The sequence below is a fragment of the Peromyscus californicus genome, unplaced genomic scaffold (assembly GCF_007827085.1).
Source record: "Peromyscus californicus insignis strain IS unplaced genomic scaffold, ASM782708v3 Scaffold_13__1_contigs__length_99412109, whole genome shotgun sequence".
Taxonomy (NCBI): Eukaryota; Metazoa; Chordata; class Mammalia; order Rodentia; family Cricetidae; genus Peromyscus; species Peromyscus californicus.
This window is the reverse complement of record NW_026294424.1, coordinates 46937287-46954315: the sequence shown is the minus strand read 5'-3', so window position 1 is coordinate 46954315 and position 17029 is coordinate 46937287. Positions and strand designations below refer to the sequence as shown.

Below are 17029 nucleotides of genomic sequence, written 5' to 3'. Positions count from 1 at the left end.
ACACTTTGCAAGGCTATTTTTGAACACTTATTACAAAGTTACAGTCTAGAAAAGGCTTGTAACCTTCCCACTGGTCCTATGCAAATCCCTTGACTAATTCAAGATCACTTTGTCTGCTGACTAGTTCCTAATTGGATGGTTAACTGTTACATCTAGATGAGGTTTACTACTTGCTTTACCTGAGGTTGCAAAGCAGCTCTATAAACCATATCTTGCTTTTATTTCATGCATTTATTTACTTACTCATTTATTAAGTTTGTGTGTATGTGTGGTGTTATTTCGATGCAGCTGCTATTTTAAGATTTAGTGGTCAAGGCTATAAAAGAAATCTTTTTATTTATTTGTTTGTTTGTTTTTTGAGACAGGATTTCTTTGTGTAGCCCCTGCTGTCCTGGAACTCACTCTGTAGACCAGGCTGGCCTTGAACTCAGAGATCTGCCTCTTGAGTGATGGGATTAAAGATGTGTGCCACCACCGCCTGGTTCATTTTTTAAGTGAAATAACCTGTCTCCATAGTCTTGCTTTCCTTGATGTTTGTTACTTGTGGACATCATATTCTTTAAATATTGAAATTTTAGTAAAAAATATAGTGCCCGTGTCTTAATTAGGGTCTTAATGACTACAGCAACTCTTAAAAAGGAAAACATTTAATTGTGGGGCTGGCTTACAGTTCAGAGGTTAGTCCATTAACATTGTGGCCATTAGCATGGTAGCATGCAGGCAGTCATGGTGTTGGGGAGGTAGCTAAGTTCTACATCTTGATCCCCAGGCAGCAGGAAGTGACAGTGATAGACTGGCCAGGCTTGAGCTTCTGAGACCCCAGAGCTCAAACACCTCCTCCAACAAGGCTATACCTCCTAATAGTTCCCCTCTCCTGAGAGCCTATGAAGGCAATTTTCTTTCAAACCACCAGAGCTTGTAACTTATATTCTAAGCAGCATGATAACATTTCCCACCACCTTTTGCATATGATGTGAATCTTCATCTGTTTTATTCATCATATCCAGAGGGTATATTGAAGATTGTCTATCAAGTGATGAACAGTGCTTCTGTTCTAACATAGATGCTTATTTTTAATTCCTCAGAATTGATGACATCAAGAAATTTTATCACATTGTATATTACAAGAACCCCATGAAATATACTTTTAACATAACACAAAATAACCGTCTTCCTTGACTGTCCCAAATGTATTCAGAACCATGAGCTTTTGAATGTAGAAGTCAGGAGTATGTTTTTGGTAGTTTATATTGCATTTAAAATATCAGATTTCTAATTTTGTTCCTCACAACTCTGTTAACTAGTCTAAAATGTAGAATTCTAAAAGCAAATTGACACTTAGGGATATTAATAATTTGATACTATTCTGGCCGGGCGGTGGTGGCGCACGCCTTTAATCCCAGCACTCGGGAGGCAGAGCCAGGCGGATCTCTGTGAGTTCGAGGCCAGCCTGGGCTACCAAGTGAGTTCCAGGAGAGGCGCAAAGCTACACAGAGAAACCCTGTCTCGAAAAACCAAAAAAAAAAAAAAAAAAAAAAAAAAAAAAAATTGATACTATTCTGGTTTGATTTCTAGCTTCGACAATTTGTGTGTCTTTGTTCTAGTCACAACAAAAACTTGGCTTTTTACAAGAATAGTGCAGTGGGTTGTACTTTTCTTTCTGTTAGTACTATATATTTTATGTTTATTTCATTTCTAATTATTGAGTGTATAAATATGTAGTCTATAGATAGGAAAATAACTTCTGCCATTTGTCAATTTTTTAATTGACCAGTGTAAAAGAAACCTTTTGACATTAAGTGGTTCTGAAATACTTGTTGGTAGATCCAAGGTTTTATGCTGGTATTTTGGGTAATCTTCCCCATTAGATAATGACATCAGAAAATAGCAACTGTCTATATATATTATTTTAGTAGTAAACATTAGACACTGAATTTAAGGCTCTTGAATTACAAAAACTTTTATTTCTTGAAGTGAAAGAACAGGGATAAATACATGTCCTATCAGTTCTTCTGTGTTTCTGTAGTTGTACTTACATAAAGATCCATGGCAAAGCTGACCCTCTTGTGGCTCTTCTCTTTTGAGAAATTTTGTGTTAACATTCAAGTCCTGTGCTAAAAGCTATTTTATCTTCACGTTGAAGATAACTCCCTTTTAAATCTCAAAGCATTTCTTTGCCATTTGCACCTTCTATGTCTATAATCTCACCTTCCAAATTATAAAGGCTGTGTAGGAGCATACTTTGATACATCATTGTCAACTACTTGCATCCATGTCTCCAAATATCAGCATTACCAGAAAGAAATATCCACTTTTGTCTTTGTAGAAAAAAATTATAACACCATTTTCCAAGTCAGACCAGTTTCGTTTTTTTTTTTGTTTTTTTTTTTTTCCTTTTCTGTCTTCAACCAAATGTAGTTCTTTGGGCTTGATAATTAAGCACTCTCTCAGATGAATGAACCCTCTCAAACTAAATTTCTGAAGACATTCTAAAATCAGAAAACATGCAAATTTGGGAAAAGACTATCATAATAGTATGTGAATACATTAAGTATTATTCCCTGTTAGTAAAATGTTTTTGTTTTTCCCAAACAATGCTTTGTGTGTACAGTAGACACTGCATTCTATTTTGTAAAACTTTCACATTTTATTGTAAGAATCGTGCAATTCTTACTGGATTCTAACTTTTTTTCCTGTCATTTTTTTTTTTCCTTCAAACTATTGAGGTGTGTGAGTTTGTGTTATACATGTAAACTTTTACTTGTAAATAGTACCTGAAAATACTGAAAGAAATACATGCTGTTTGAACTTTGAAAAGACATTCATTCAGTTAAGAGATTTTATAAACTATGCTTATTTTTCATTACTTTCCTTTTGATGCTACATTTCTATTTGTTTGGATAATCAGTGTAGTTGATAATCAAGTTGTATTGAAAAATTGCTGTTGAGGTAAGTTGAAATGGTTAATATTGCACTTTTCGTTTGTCTTTTAAGACCTTAGTCATTGAAGAGAAAGTCTTAGATCTTTTATCTACGATTTAAAAGTCCTCTGTCAGTGACAGTGTCTTAGCTTTAAGTCATGGTAATGTTGCTTGCTTCCTGAACAGGTGGTTGTGTCAACTAACATAGCGGAGACCTCTTTGACAATAGATGGTGTGGTGTTTGTGATTGACCCTGGATTTGCAAAGCAAAAGGTAACTATTCTGGAGCTTACTTCATACAGTGTGAGCTTGAGGGTGCTTAATGCTTGCTCATCTTGTGGTTAAAGTCATTTTTGGGGTTACTTTCCTAATTTTGGCTTTCAGAAATTAAAGTGAATGCATGTAACTAACTTAACTAAGTTACTTACTGCCCATTCTTTTTTTTTTTTTTTTTTTTTTTTTTTTTTTTTTTTTTTTTTTTTTTTTTTTTTTTTTTTTGGTTTTTCGAGACAGGGTTTCTCTGTGTAGCTTTGCGCCTTTCCTGGAACTCACTTGGTAGTCCAGGCTGGCCTCGAACTCACAGAGATCCGCCTGGCTCTGCCTCCCGAGTGCTGGGATTAAAGGCGTGCGCCACCACCGCCCGGCTTACTGCCCATTCTTAACAACAGATGTTAAGCCTGGCAGTGGTGGTGCACGCCTTTAATCCCAGCACTCGGGAGGCAGAGGCAGGTGGATCTCTTGAGTTTGAGGCTGGCCTGGGCTATAGAGTGAGTTCCAGGAAAACTTCCAAAGCTACACAGAGAAACCCTGTCTCAAGAAACCACAAAAAAAAAAAAAAAAAAAAAAAAAAAAAAAAACAAAAAACCCAACATGTTAAATTGCTGTCTGTCCTTTCTTGGCAGGGGCCAGGCAAAATTCTTTCTTCTCTAAAGAATATAGCTAAGTTTAAGTTAAAAGAGACAGATGTATGTTTTAGCTTCAGCCTTTTGGAATGGTAGCTAGAATGCCTGAAAGAAAGGTGGATCATGACATGAGTGAGCAGTTCTAATCATGGGAGCTGATTTTCATGGTCAGCAAAACTACCTTTTATTTCGGCATTAATCGTGGCCTGTGAGTGATTGTATTGGGCTCAATTTTGTGTTTTGCTGAAGAAAGAATCATTAATTGTTTCCATTCCAATAGGTATATAATCCTAGAATCAGAGTTGAGTCTCTTTTGGTGACAGCAATTAGTAAAGCTTCAGCTCAGCAAAGGGCTGGTCGAGCTGGGCGAACCAGACCTGGAAAGTGCTTCCGGCTTTACACAGAGAAAGCTTATAAAACAGAAATGCAGGTAAGGAGTATTGCTGTACCTTGTATATTAGAAGACTAAATGTGATGTTCTAATTGAAGGAAAGGAGCTTCCTTTATTTCAGCTAACATTTTTAGAGCCTAAGCTCTTTACCTTTACCCAGAATGAGTCATGGGATAACCTATTGATGTATCTGTTTTATTTTTACCATGTCCAGTTGAAGTGGCTAGCTCTAAAACACATACATTATAGAGGTAGTTGGAAGGAGTGGCCTGATTTTTCTTTTAGTATAATTCTCAAGTATTTTTTTCCCCACGAGATAGTTATGTACAAGGTATGTAATACTAAAGCAAGGAGACAGGGACTAAGGGTATTATTACCATAACATGTGTTTTTTCTTTTATTAGGATAACACCTATCCTGAGATTTTGCGCTCTAATTTAGGATCAGTTGTATTACAATTGAAGAAGCTTGGTATTGATGATTTGGTACATTTTGATTTTATGGACCCACCAGGTATGACTTAAATCAGGACCTTTATCACCTCTGTTAACCAAAGACATTTTTCTGTGTATCCTGTAGAGCATGTGTGTATATGTGTATTGTGTGTGTATGTGTGTGATGTATGTATGTATATTAAGTACATTTTACCTTTTGCCTCCATTATGCATTAAGATTGGTCTTATGAAGTAGTATTACAACTTTAAGAAAGGTGGCAGTTATGTGACCGAATAAGCCCCTCTAGATGTTAGTCTGGGAATCTAGGTTAACTGAATTATTGCCAGGGCATAGAAATGTAAAAATTGTAATATTTCTAATTTTTTATGAAAAAGTAATTTTGTCTTGGCTTCCGTCTTACTAAAGACATCCTTGAACTGATTCTCCTGGCTTCTAAATGCAGGAGTTACAGGTATTTGCCACCATTCCTGGCTTGAAAGTCATTTTAGTGTAGTGTTGTTTGCTATATCTGTATTGTTGAATTCGATGACAATTTGAGTTCTGAACTGGGTCCAATATAGAGTGAAAAATGAGATTGCTTATAATAGTTTGCACTTTGTCATTTTTTTGCTTACTTAAGACAACTTGTCTAATTTTTCCCTTAGCTCCTGAAACTCTGATGAGAGCCCTAGAACTTTTGAATTACTTGGCTGCTTTAAATGATGATGGAGATCTGACTGAGTTGGGATCCATGATGGCAGAGTTTCCTCTAGATCCACAGCTCGCTAAAATGGTTATTGCAAGTTGTGACTACAACTGTTCTAATGAGGTCCTATCTATTACTGCTATGTTGTCAGGTAATAGAGGGGAGGGGCCAAAAGCCCAGCTCTTCAGAGTCGGGGTGAACTTCCTTTGCTGGTTTTTATTGTTATTATTCAGCATGACAGTAGATTTAATAGGTGGTTTGAAGGAACTTAGTTTGTTTCCTAAATACCTTCTAAATAGCTTTATAAAACCCTTACAAAACTAAAGTTTCTGTTTACAAAATAAAGGAAAACATTGGCTCTATTGAGTACAAACAGAAATTGCAGTAGGAATAGTTTGAATGCAAGCGTAACTGCATTTTTTCTTTAGATCCATTAGTGCTATTTTAAAGGTCTATTGAAAGTACAAAAACTTGGTTAGTGTTTGACACTATTCAGTGAGCCTGTGTTACATTTAAATTGAGCCTTTTTTACATGTATGTGTATTCAGTGACAAACATGAGTTTCTGATTTAGTGTCACAGAGAAGTAGTCATGTATCATTTGGGACTTAATCAGAATCTGATTTTGATACTCTTAAAATGGCAGAAAAACACTTGGTTAAAAAATATAACTTCTTGATAAGCATGACAATTTTACAAACTTAGACCTCACATTGAGAAAATAGTGCTGTTTCTTAGTGGCAATGAAACTTAATCTAACTTGGAAATTAGATTTCCAGAAAGGAGAGGAAATGATGCAAACAAATGATTTTTCTTTTAAAGCTAAAAGTAGAAAATAAGAATACTGAAAATCAAACTACTGTATACTACTAGTTTCAGTACTAGAGAGAACTGACTTCTAATTGCAGAGTGGTTTATTGGTCCTGATTACTTAATGCCGTAAATTCAAATACTATGGAATTAAAGAATAATTAAGCTTTCTAAATATAAAATTATGGCATAGTTCAGATGTATGGTATATTCTAACGGTGTGACTTTTATTTAAGAAGTAGCTAAATGTTTTCTTGCAGAGTTATGACTGATCAGACTCAGAGCAGATGGGCAGGGCAGTATCAATGTTTAAAGAAATTTGCAGAGGTGGTGGTAGGTTGGTGTCTGCCTTGCTTATATGTTTTGTTATATTCTCCCAGTTGTATTTCTCCCAAGATTTTAGTTTTTAGAGGCAAGTTAGGGCAAGAATTATTAGTGTGCTTGTCTGTTACCTGCCAGGATTTTTTTCCTGTAAGGTTCTCATATCAGACATAGTAAACAGTACTGTTGTGTTTAGAGTATTAGTTCTTTACAGTTGGTCCTTGTGGTGAGAGTGAACTCATCCAGTTAGATGAGGAATTAGGGAAAACAGTTTACTGGTGGTTGTCTTTAGATATCAAGAGATTAAATATTAAGTGATTTTTTTTTTTTTTTAAACAGGCCATTTTCTGGATAATGTTAAAATGTGCAGTGAGGGAAAAGTCATGCCAAAAAGCAGTTAGAGCTTTGTAAAGCTTTGTTTGCTAGTTAGTTTGAGGTTCTGAGTTAGAAACCAGAGGCCTATGGAGTCTATTCCTGTTCAACTCTGGTGGCTATTTCATGTTAGTGTTTAGAGCTGTGAGATGTTTCTGTACTTACGAGTTACCTTGCTTCAGTTACATTAAGCAAGACCTTTAATGTTTACTATGATTGCATTGATGTCTTGTTTGGCTACTTTCATCTTTAAAGGGGAAAACTGTATGGGAAAGAATAATTTGATACTGTATTTGATCTCATTGTCGATTATTCCCATTTTCTTCTATCTGAACTGATAATTCATGATTTTTATTGGTAAGGTTATAAAAGCTTCAGAATACATCGAAAAGTCCCAAGCTTGTTAAGTATTTATTTTGATAACTATGAAATTGCTAAAGTGAATTAAGGAAGGTTGTATTTAAAAAAAAAATGTAGTGCATACTTTGTAACAACTTAAAAGTTTGTGAATTAACGTTGAGGCTCTAAAAAACTACTGTAGTTCAATATTTTGATGACCCTTGAAATATTGATTGTTTTAGACTGTCAACTCTTTACTATTGGATTTACTTTTATATTGAGGGTTTGATTCAAATTTTTTAAACTTGGGGCTTTATTTACTGATTATTTTTTTTAAATTAAAATGCTGCAACATTAGATTGAATATCCCAGCCTTAAATTTTCTTAATTCTAAGGCGGTTTAACCTTCCACCACTACTGCTATCTTCAAACCTGAGATTTCTTGAATTTTTCTTTCTTTCTTTTTTTTTTTGTTTTGTTTTGTTTACATATGCTGTGCTTACCGGTGCTAATAGTGATACCCACCAGTTGGTAATAGCCACAGATTTAGGGAAACAATTTTGATAGAAATGTGGCAGTAGAATGGTTGCAAAGTTGTTTTAGTTATTCAGTGGGCAAGTACAGCTTCCTAACTACAGCCATTCAGTGGGGTGAATGGATGGCCTTTTGAAAAATTAGTTTATTAAAAGGCTATTGACACCATATTTCTGGTTATTGGTAGAGCTATCAGCACTGGTTTTTGAAATAAGTTGAGCTTTCTAGTAATTGATGGCCTTCAGAATAGCAGTTTTGATGCCTACTTTTAGATCTAGTTAAAATAATCAGGTACTCTGTAGCTTTGAAACCCTCTTGTCTTACAGATGTGGTTAGGTGATGTACCAAATCAAGGTAGTAAACAGTCCAAGATGCAGTTGGAGGCCATCCTGCCCTGCCCTATGCTCTGTGAACTGACCTAGCTAGGCCTTGTTCCTCTATCTGTGAATGCGTGACTCATCGATATGGGCGTTTGTGTTGGGCCCATACCAACCTTGTTTAGTCCCACAGTGTTTTGTTCGCCCCACGGAGGCCAAGAAAGCTGCAGATGAGGCCAAGATGAGATTTGCCCACATAGATGGAGATCATCTGACACTGCTGAATGTCTACCACGCTTTTAAACAAAGTAAGTAAAATTAGATTGAAGGAACTCTTTTGTCTAAATGTCACTTGCAACATAGAAGATGTTTCTTCATCTCACTTTCATTTATTATCTGTGACAACTTTACATTACAAATCCAGAGGTTCATTTGAAAATCTCCTGACTAGCATTTAAAATAGAATTGCCAATCTTTTCCAAAATTGTTTAGGTTTATAATAAGGGAAAAAGGAACAATCACAGAAAACTTAAGAAATACAGTAATAAAAATGGGCCCTGTATAAATTTACTACTAACAGAAAAATTGTGATGTGTTTCATGTTTTATTTCTATTTATTGTATATTTTTCAATAATAATAAAACCAACAAACAGAAAGAATAGGTTTGAGTTACTGTTCTCAGTCATTAACTGCAAGTGGTCTGTAAACATGAAGGGAAAAGGTCACCTGTATTATTTCTCACTCTAAAACTGGAAAACATTAGCCAGGTGCTGGTGGTACATACCTTTAATCCCAGCACTTGGAAGGGAGAGGCAGGCAGATCTTTAAGAGTTTGGGGACAGCCAGGGCCACACAGAGAAACCCTGTCTCAATAAACCGAAAAACTGGAAAACAGTAACTGTCTACTTCAATGTTAAATTTCTCAAATTTCTAATACTGTAGTTGTTACAATTAAAATAGCTATCAAAATATCCTCAATTTCATTTAAAATCAATTATGGAATTAAAACTATTTATATGTAGGTGTTTTGACTTTTGGGTGGGTGAATTTGGTGAAAACATTGAACAGCGGTTATCCATAGCAGTCTTACTCTGCCTGTTGTAGTAGGGGCAGAAGCTAGAGGGGAGAAAAAATTAGAAAATAACTATTTCTTTAGAGACATGATTGTTTTATACTGAATGCTTGTAGCTACTAGGAAAGCGTGGCAAGCCTTGGTTGTTTTTTGTTTTTTAGGCCTGTTATGATACTCTGTCCTTGTATTATACCAGAGGCAGCAGATGTGTTTGATAGAACAGACTCTTTCAAAGCGGAACAGTTAGCCTTTGTTCACTAACTGTCACCTTTTACAGTACGAACTTTTTAAAAACAAACTTTTCCAGATACCTTACCATTACTTGATTATTTCATGTCCTATTTTTAAGTTTTTTTTTTAATCTTGTTAATTAAAATATTGAGTACATTGAACTTGTAGGTATGCTTTAAATACTGGTGAAGTTATTTTTCACTGGGGGCTATGGATAGAAAATATGGGACAGCTTAAGATGTTATGTTAATAAGATGACATTTTAATATCTGTACAGTATAGACAATTAAGTGTTTTAACACCTTTGTGTGTGGGAGGTTTCATTCTAATCTGCAATTGGCTTGCCTTTGAATATTAAGAGTAGCTCTTAGCATTGTAAGGAGTGAGGAGGTAGCACTAGTTTTAGATTTTGTCTCATTGAGTTAGTTATTTCTTACCAATTTAGAACTATGGTAGAGGCATCAGGTGACACTTGTTTATCTTAACTATAATTGTCATTTGATTAGTCAGTTGGCTAGTTGATAGATTTACCCAAGCCATTATTGAGTTAGGTGACACTCCCTTTCTGAGTAGCTAGACAGCAGGTGTGTTTAACCACACCCAGCTCTTGTTAGTCTTTGATGTTTGATTTCTAAATGAGAAACTTTGAGAAACTTTTTTCTTAATCAGGGTGTGCAAATCAGCAACACCTTAGTTTAGAGATTTTCATTGCCCAACTTTTAGTCCTATTCTTAAGTTTGAAGATGTATTTCGTACTCCTGCTTACTCTTTATTCTGAAATGACAATGTATTTTTTAATGATGAACCTATGTACTTATTTAGTCTGTTTAAGTTGCTTGAATCTCAGCACTGAGGACAAAACGATATACCACAGATATACTAGCTGAGGAAGATCAATATGGTCTAGTTTTTAATGCTTTTCTTCCTTCACACTTTTTCCATTTTGACAACCCTCAGTTTTATTTATTAATATCAAAAGATCTGTGAAGCAGATGGTGTAGTTTTCTTCCATGGCTGTAATTAAAAACAGGTCACTCCAGAAAGAATTCTTTCTTTTGATATAGTTCGTACGTTTTAAGATTTGAGCTGAATAATACTGGGTTGATTGGAAATTTTTCAAGATATCATTACTTTTTCATAATACATGTAGTAAAATTATTAGTACTTGACGTGCTTATTCATAGGTCTTGGAGGACACAGATGACAATAAAAGCTTGCTTGTAAATTGCTGAGGCAGGTGTGCCACAGTCACAGTCTAGCATCTCAGTTCAGGCACTATTAGAGAGCATCATGCTAGTTATTTGAAGTTCACTTCATTACTTAATGTTGTATTTGATTTTCTTCAGTTAAGGCTGTGATTTCTTTGAAAATGAGCAAAATCTGGCATTTTACCAAGTTCTCTGAATCTACCAGTGTCTAATAATCCTTTGTTGGAAACAGCCAGGTGGCTGTTAATAGGTAAATAATTCAATTTGCTAAGAACCATTGATTCAAAATCATTGTTTTGCCATCTATTAGTCAGAAACCTTAGTACTGTTTCTTTTAATTCATTTGAATGAGGGTTATTGTTTATTTTTAAGAAAAGTTGGTAATATAAAATTTATTTAGAGAAAATTATGTATGTAAATGTTTTTCTCTAAGTTGTTTAGTTTATACTTTTTTCTTATTAAAGATTTTATTCATGTATGTGTGTCTTTGTTTCTGTCTGTCTTGTCTGTGGGGGAATGCAAGTGCCCTAGGAGACCAGAGGCTTCAGATCCCCCTGGAGCTGGAGCTACAGGTGTCCCAGTGTGAGCTGCCCAGCATGGGTGCTAGGAACCACCCACTTGTCCTCTGCTAAGGCAGTACACATGCTTGACGACTTAGCTATCTCTCCAGCCCTATTTTTTATAAAAAGTTACCTTTCAGAATTTTCTACTGTGTGGATGATTCATGGTCCCCTCTTTTTCCTTCCCTTCAACTTTTTAGATCATGAATCTGTTCAGTGGTGTTATGACAACTTCATTAACTACCGGTCCCTGATGTCTGCAGACAATGTACGCCAGCAGCTATCAAGAATTATGGACAGATTTAATTTGCCTCGTCGAAGTACAGATTTCACAAGCAGGGACTATTATATTAATATAAGAAAAGCATTGGTTACTGGTTATTTTATGCAGGTAAGTGTTGGGGAATATTCCTTTAAGGTGTTACTTTTGTTTATGTTGCATTTGTTTAAGTCTATGAAGCTGTGCCGGTCTAAAACATATGATGGTATAATGAAAAGCTGAATGACCAATAGCAAGGTAGGAGAAAGGATAGGCGGGGCTGGCAGACAGGATAAATGGAAGGAGAAATGGGGGGGGGGGAGAGAAGAGAGAACTAGCCAGGGAAGGAGGAGGACTCCACAGGCCATCCACTCAGCTACACAGCAAGCCACAGAGTAAGAGTAAGATTTACAGAAGTAAGAGAATGGGAAAAGCCCAGAGGGTAAAAGGATAATTTAAGAAAAGATGGCAAGAAACTAAGCCAAGCTAAGGCTGGACATTCATAATTCAGACTAAGCCTCCTTGTATAATTTATTTGGGAGCTGGGTGGTGTGCCCCCCAAAAGAGAAAAAACAACAGGTAAGTAGTTAGATGAAGAGTCTATAATTGTTCGTGTAGTTGCTTCTTAGTTACCTTTTTTGGTTTGGTTTGAGTTGGGGAGTATGTATAAAAATTGGTTCTAAATCATGTCTAGTTTCTTTGAATGAATTAGTATGGGTAGAATCCTGTCTAATGAGTAATAAGTTAGTACATTGATTAGCAAAGCTAGAAGTCTTGTTTGTTTGGATATAATTTTAGAAACACTTGTTTTTTGTTACTGGAGTCTTTGTTATGTAACAAATGGATACTTTGGCCATTTTCTGGTACAATTATGAGATATTTATAAGAATATTCTTTAAATAAGCATTCTTATTTCAGCCCTTGACTTTGGATAAATGTTTTAAGGTTTCTCAAAATCTTGGTCTTAATTGGAAATGTGTTAACATGTATACATACACATATTTGTAAATATGAATGTATATGTATACATGTATTATATACAAATATATACACATATATTTATACATGTGCATACCATGTAAGTGCTGGGAATCAAGCCTGGATCCTCTGGAAGCTGGTTCTTGAGCCATCTCTCCAACCCCTGTGTCTCCACATCTAAATAACTACATTTATTTTGTATTTCTACATAGTGCACATTGGTATTTATGACTAACTTGGGACACTGCAAAATCCAAGTGTCTTTTGATTTAAGCCATTCTTAATTTTTCCTCCTTATAAGTTATTTAATTTAAATGTACTGTATTAAAGGTTATTGGAAGTGGAATTAAAAAAAAAACCCAGATGAATACTCTGAGCATCTTTTAACATTTTATTTTATATATGGGTGTTTTGCCTGTGTGTATGTCCAGACCACTTGCATGCCTGGTGAAGCTGGCGGTGTCAGATCATCTGAAATTGAGTTAGAGTGGGCGCTGGGAATTGAACCCAAGACCTTTGGATGAGAAGCCAGTGCTCTCAATTGTTAGGCCACCTCTCCAGCTACTGAAAAATTATTTTAAGGGTCAGGTAAATCAAAATGATACCTGAAAAATTCTTCTGGTAGTACAATAAATCATCCCCTCTAGCTCATGCTTGTTTATTCTATCATTGAATATTTCTTAAACTAAGTACACCAGCCTCAAAGCTTCTCTCTCTGTTCAGTAGCTAGGAGTCTGGATGCATTTGATTCCATTATGTAAAACCAAAGGAGATTCTGTGAAGTAGCTGTCTTTGAATCAAAGTAACAGGAAAAGTGGGTTGGTGGTTCTGTGAGAAAAGGTTTCCAAAAAGGGTGGCCTGGAGCTCCAGTGGACCTTTTACCTCTACCTCCCAGGTGCTGGGATACAGATGTGTGTCTCTCTAGCTTGGAAGAATGCTCATTGTAGTATAAGGTGAATAATGCAGTTAGGAGTGAATATTTTTTTCTCCAGACTTAATTATATTCTTAGTATTTAATATATACCAGCTTTTTCTTGGTATTTCTTAAATTTGTTTTCGTTCTCTCTCTCTCTCTCTCTCTCTCTCTCTCTCTCTCTCTCTGGCTCGCTTGCTCTTGCTCTCTCTCTCACACTCTCTCTCTCACACTCTGATAAAGCTGTGATTAAGAACTGTACTATCAGACTAGAGAGATGGCTCAAGTTAAATGCACTGGCTGCTCTTTCAGAGGTCCTGAGTTCAGTTCCCAGCAATCTCATAATGACTTATAACCATCTGTAGTGGGATCTGATGTCCTCTTCTGTCATAAAAGGCATACATGTACAAAGAGCACTCGGTGTGTGTGTGTATGTGTGTATCTTTTAAAAAACTGTAGTGTGTGTGTGTGTGTGTGTGTGTGTGCCTTTAAAAAACTGTAGTATCTCAGCTCCTATTCTTAGAAGCATCAACAAATGTTACCTGGCATCTAGTAGTATGTACTTAGTATAAATATTTATTGAATGACATTGATCATATTATGCAGAATTCTAGAATTGGAAAGGGCAAACTTTTTGTCATGTGTTTGGTAGATGTTACATATCACCAGTTGGTAGATTGAAGTTTCTCAATCCCGCCCAGTCCCACTTGGGCAGCAACCATTTTTATAAAATAATCACTCAGAGGCTTAATATTAATTACAAAATGTTTGGTCTGTGGCTCAGGCTTATTGTTAGCTAGCTATTACATCTTAAATTAACCCATTTCTATTAATCTATGTATCTCCACTTGTCTCGTGGATTTACCTGTGTTCTATTACATCTTGCCCCCCTAGAGGCGCACAGCATCTCCCCAACTCTGCCTTCTCCCTGCATCTCTCTTGGATTTCTTGCCTGACTATGTCCTCTGTTGTCATAGGCCGAAACAGCTTCTTCATTAACCAATACTAGCAACACATATTCACAGTGTACAGAAAGACCATCTCACAACCACCAGTCTAAGTGTATTATTAGCCAAAGAAATACAGGAAAGAATTATGTGACCTCTGTTCCCATGCTTTTTTCTTACCATTTTCTTTTCTTTGTAGGCTGCTGTTTTCTGTTTGCTTAGGTTTCTTTTCTTTACTTCAGTTATGAGTGTGGTGCTACTTATCTACTCTGTAGAGCCCTGTCCAGACATGTCTGAGATAGGAAGGACCAGATAATAGATAATAGGCTGTGTGTATTCATCAAATCTGTGTCACAACCTCTTAGTTCTGCTTGCCGTGGTAGTATGGTATAAATTGGTGTGCCTATCTATGTTCAGTAAAATTATTTTGCAAAATAACTTTTGTAATAACCTTTGAATAAAAATAAGCATGAAGCCTGGGAGATGGCTCAGTGGTTAAGAGTATTGACTACTCATCCAGAGGACCTGGGTTCAATCCTCACAACCAAGGTCTGTAACTAAAAGTCTGTAGCTCCAGTTTCAAGGGGATCCAGCACCCTCTTCTGTCTGGTCTCAGGCAGCCATACATGTGGTACACAGATATGCAGGCACAGGTGTGTGCAAAATCTTAAAATTTTTTTTTTCTTTTTTTTAAAGCCTGAGTCTGCTTGTTTTCTTGTAAATATTTCATATTATTTTGGAATTATTTCACTTGTTACTGTTTTGGTTTCAGGTGGCACATTTAGAACGAACAGGGCATTACTTAACTGTGAAAGATAACCAGGTGGTCCAGTTGCATCCCTCTACTGTGCTTGATCACAAGCCTGAATGGGTGCTTTATAATGAGTTTGTGCTGACAACGAAGAATTATATCCGGACATGTACAGATATCAAGCCAGAATGGTAAGCATACTCTTTGATTTTAATTTCAGTTTTAGTAGTTTGCTGCGGATAGAATTTGGCTCTGCTGCAGTAGATAAAGCCTTCTCTGCTCATTGTATAGCTTGGTCTTCTCACTTAGATGTGTATATTCTTATGCATAGATCTAGGATTTACAGAGTATGATGAATTATTAGTCAGTTTTTTGGTGAGAGGACAGTGGGAATTTTGGTGTGGGCAGGGACATGAATAGTATCAGGACTTTCTTTGGTGCCATTTTGTGTAGTCTCTGGTTACAGATGTTTGTCTTTAATAATTCACTTGATTTTATTATAAGTATTTTATTTGTCCTTATTAAATGTTGGAGGTTTTTTGGACCTATGCAAAGATAAAAATTGCATCAAGTTGTATCTCAGTTAGCATATTAGTTTCTACAAGTTCTTATTACGACTGACTGCTCAACTTTTAGCAAGATGCTAGCTACCCTTGTTATTCCTCCCTGCCCACCCATCTCACCATTTTATAAGGGAAGGAAATGTCAGGCCAGAGTGGACTAGAAGGCATTTATGTTAGGTGGTGTCACTTAGTATTTTACAGTTCCCATGCATCACTGATTTTAACTTTTGACACTTCAAATGTGTAGAAAATTACCGTTTTATCATATGTTTTGCTGAGGGGGGGACAAATGTATAGTTAGCCTTCATAAGCAATACATTTGTAGTTTTTAAATGAGAATGAGAAGATGAAGTTATTTGACTCTCAAATAGTTTATGGAACATGTCACATTTACATAACCTTCAAAATACGGGTTAAAGTAGTGTGGTCAAATGAAGCATTTCATAGCTTTGTATTATTTTCATATTGTGTTATATGCAAGTAAATTTTTGAAAATTAATTCTGATACTTTTTCAAAGTTGATAAGTTAACAGAAAATTAGTATTTTTACTAAGCTGACATTTCTAAAAGTGATGTTCATAAAAATGTAGGTTTATATTTCTTATCTTTGATTTGTATTTGAACAGTTGCCTTTATTCAGCAGTGATACGATTAATTCCTAGCTTTTTAGTAACTGGTACTTACTTAAAATCTTGATTTCATAACTCCCCCCCCCCCCCTTCTGGACAGGTTGGTGAAAATTGCCCCTCAATATTATGACATGAGCAATTTCCCACAGTGTGAAGCAAAGAGACAGTTGGACCGCATTATTGCCAAACTTCAATCCAAGGAATATTCACAGTACTGAATTCACTGCTTAGAACTGAAGTTATTCAGAGGACAGCTTTAAAAGATGAATGAAGTCAAGTTCAAGTTGTGCTCTTCATGTTGGTTCAATAATGGCCTTTATTTGAAAGCTTTTTAATTTTTTTCTTTACAGTAAATATTCCATTCTGATTTCATAAATTAAACATTTATGCCTCCCTTTTGTGTTGACACTGTAGCTCATACTGGAAAAGTCGATCAATGTTTTGCAGTTTATTGAAAGTAGTTCTATATATATAACAATGTTACAAGCATTTCTTTAGAAATGGTTGAAAATGCTTCTAAAATGTGATTATCGACCATGGTATGCATGATCGTTGTAATTGTTGACATTCCTTTTAGAAGTTGTGAAATGTTACAACTTGTGCTTATGTAGACACAATCTTCTGTCTCCGTACAGAGGCACTGACTTCAATAAAGTCTATTTATACTAATCTTGGCCCAAGTCCTTTGGTATCTTTTATTCTAGTCTCTAAGTATAGCAGCTGCTTTCCCCAAGGGTTGCGATTTTTCTTTTCTCATTGTAATCATACAGTTATTACGTATTTAGCATTTTTCGAAAGGAGTGCTCCTTAGGTACAGTAGTCATTAAAGCCAGGTTTTAAAGAGCATAATGTAGCGCTTTGTTAGGATAA

General features: G+C 35.8%; 1 protein-coding gene across 2 annotated transcripts in view; it reads left to right on the top strand.

The window, feature by feature from the left end:
• Dhx15 (DEAH-box helicase 15) overlaps positions 1 to 16828 on the top strand; it is a 43835-nt gene extending 27007 nt beyond the window's left edge. The window contains exons 7-14 of one of the 2 annotated variants that reach the window (XM_052734919.1): positions 3108 to 3194; positions 4104 to 4253; positions 4619 to 4727; positions 5315 to 5506; positions 8233 to 8355; positions 11320 to 11510; positions 14989 to 15158; positions 16260 to 16828. In XM_052734919.1, coding sequence (XP_052590879.1) covers positions 3108 to 3194; positions 4104 to 4253; positions 4619 to 4727; positions 5315 to 5506; positions 8233 to 8355; positions 11320 to 11510; positions 14989 to 15158; positions 16260 to 16377 — 1140 coding nt within the window. In that variant the 3' untranslated portion in view covers positions 16378 to 16828. Of the gene's footprint in view, positions 1 to 3107; positions 3195 to 4103; positions 4254 to 4618; positions 4728 to 5314; positions 5507 to 8232; positions 8356 to 10697; positions 11036 to 11319; positions 11511 to 14988; positions 15159 to 16259 lie in introns of those variants that run through there. The other variant, XM_052734920.1, reaches the window with a different exon arrangement.
• Positions 16829 to 17029: the final 201 nt, after the last annotated feature.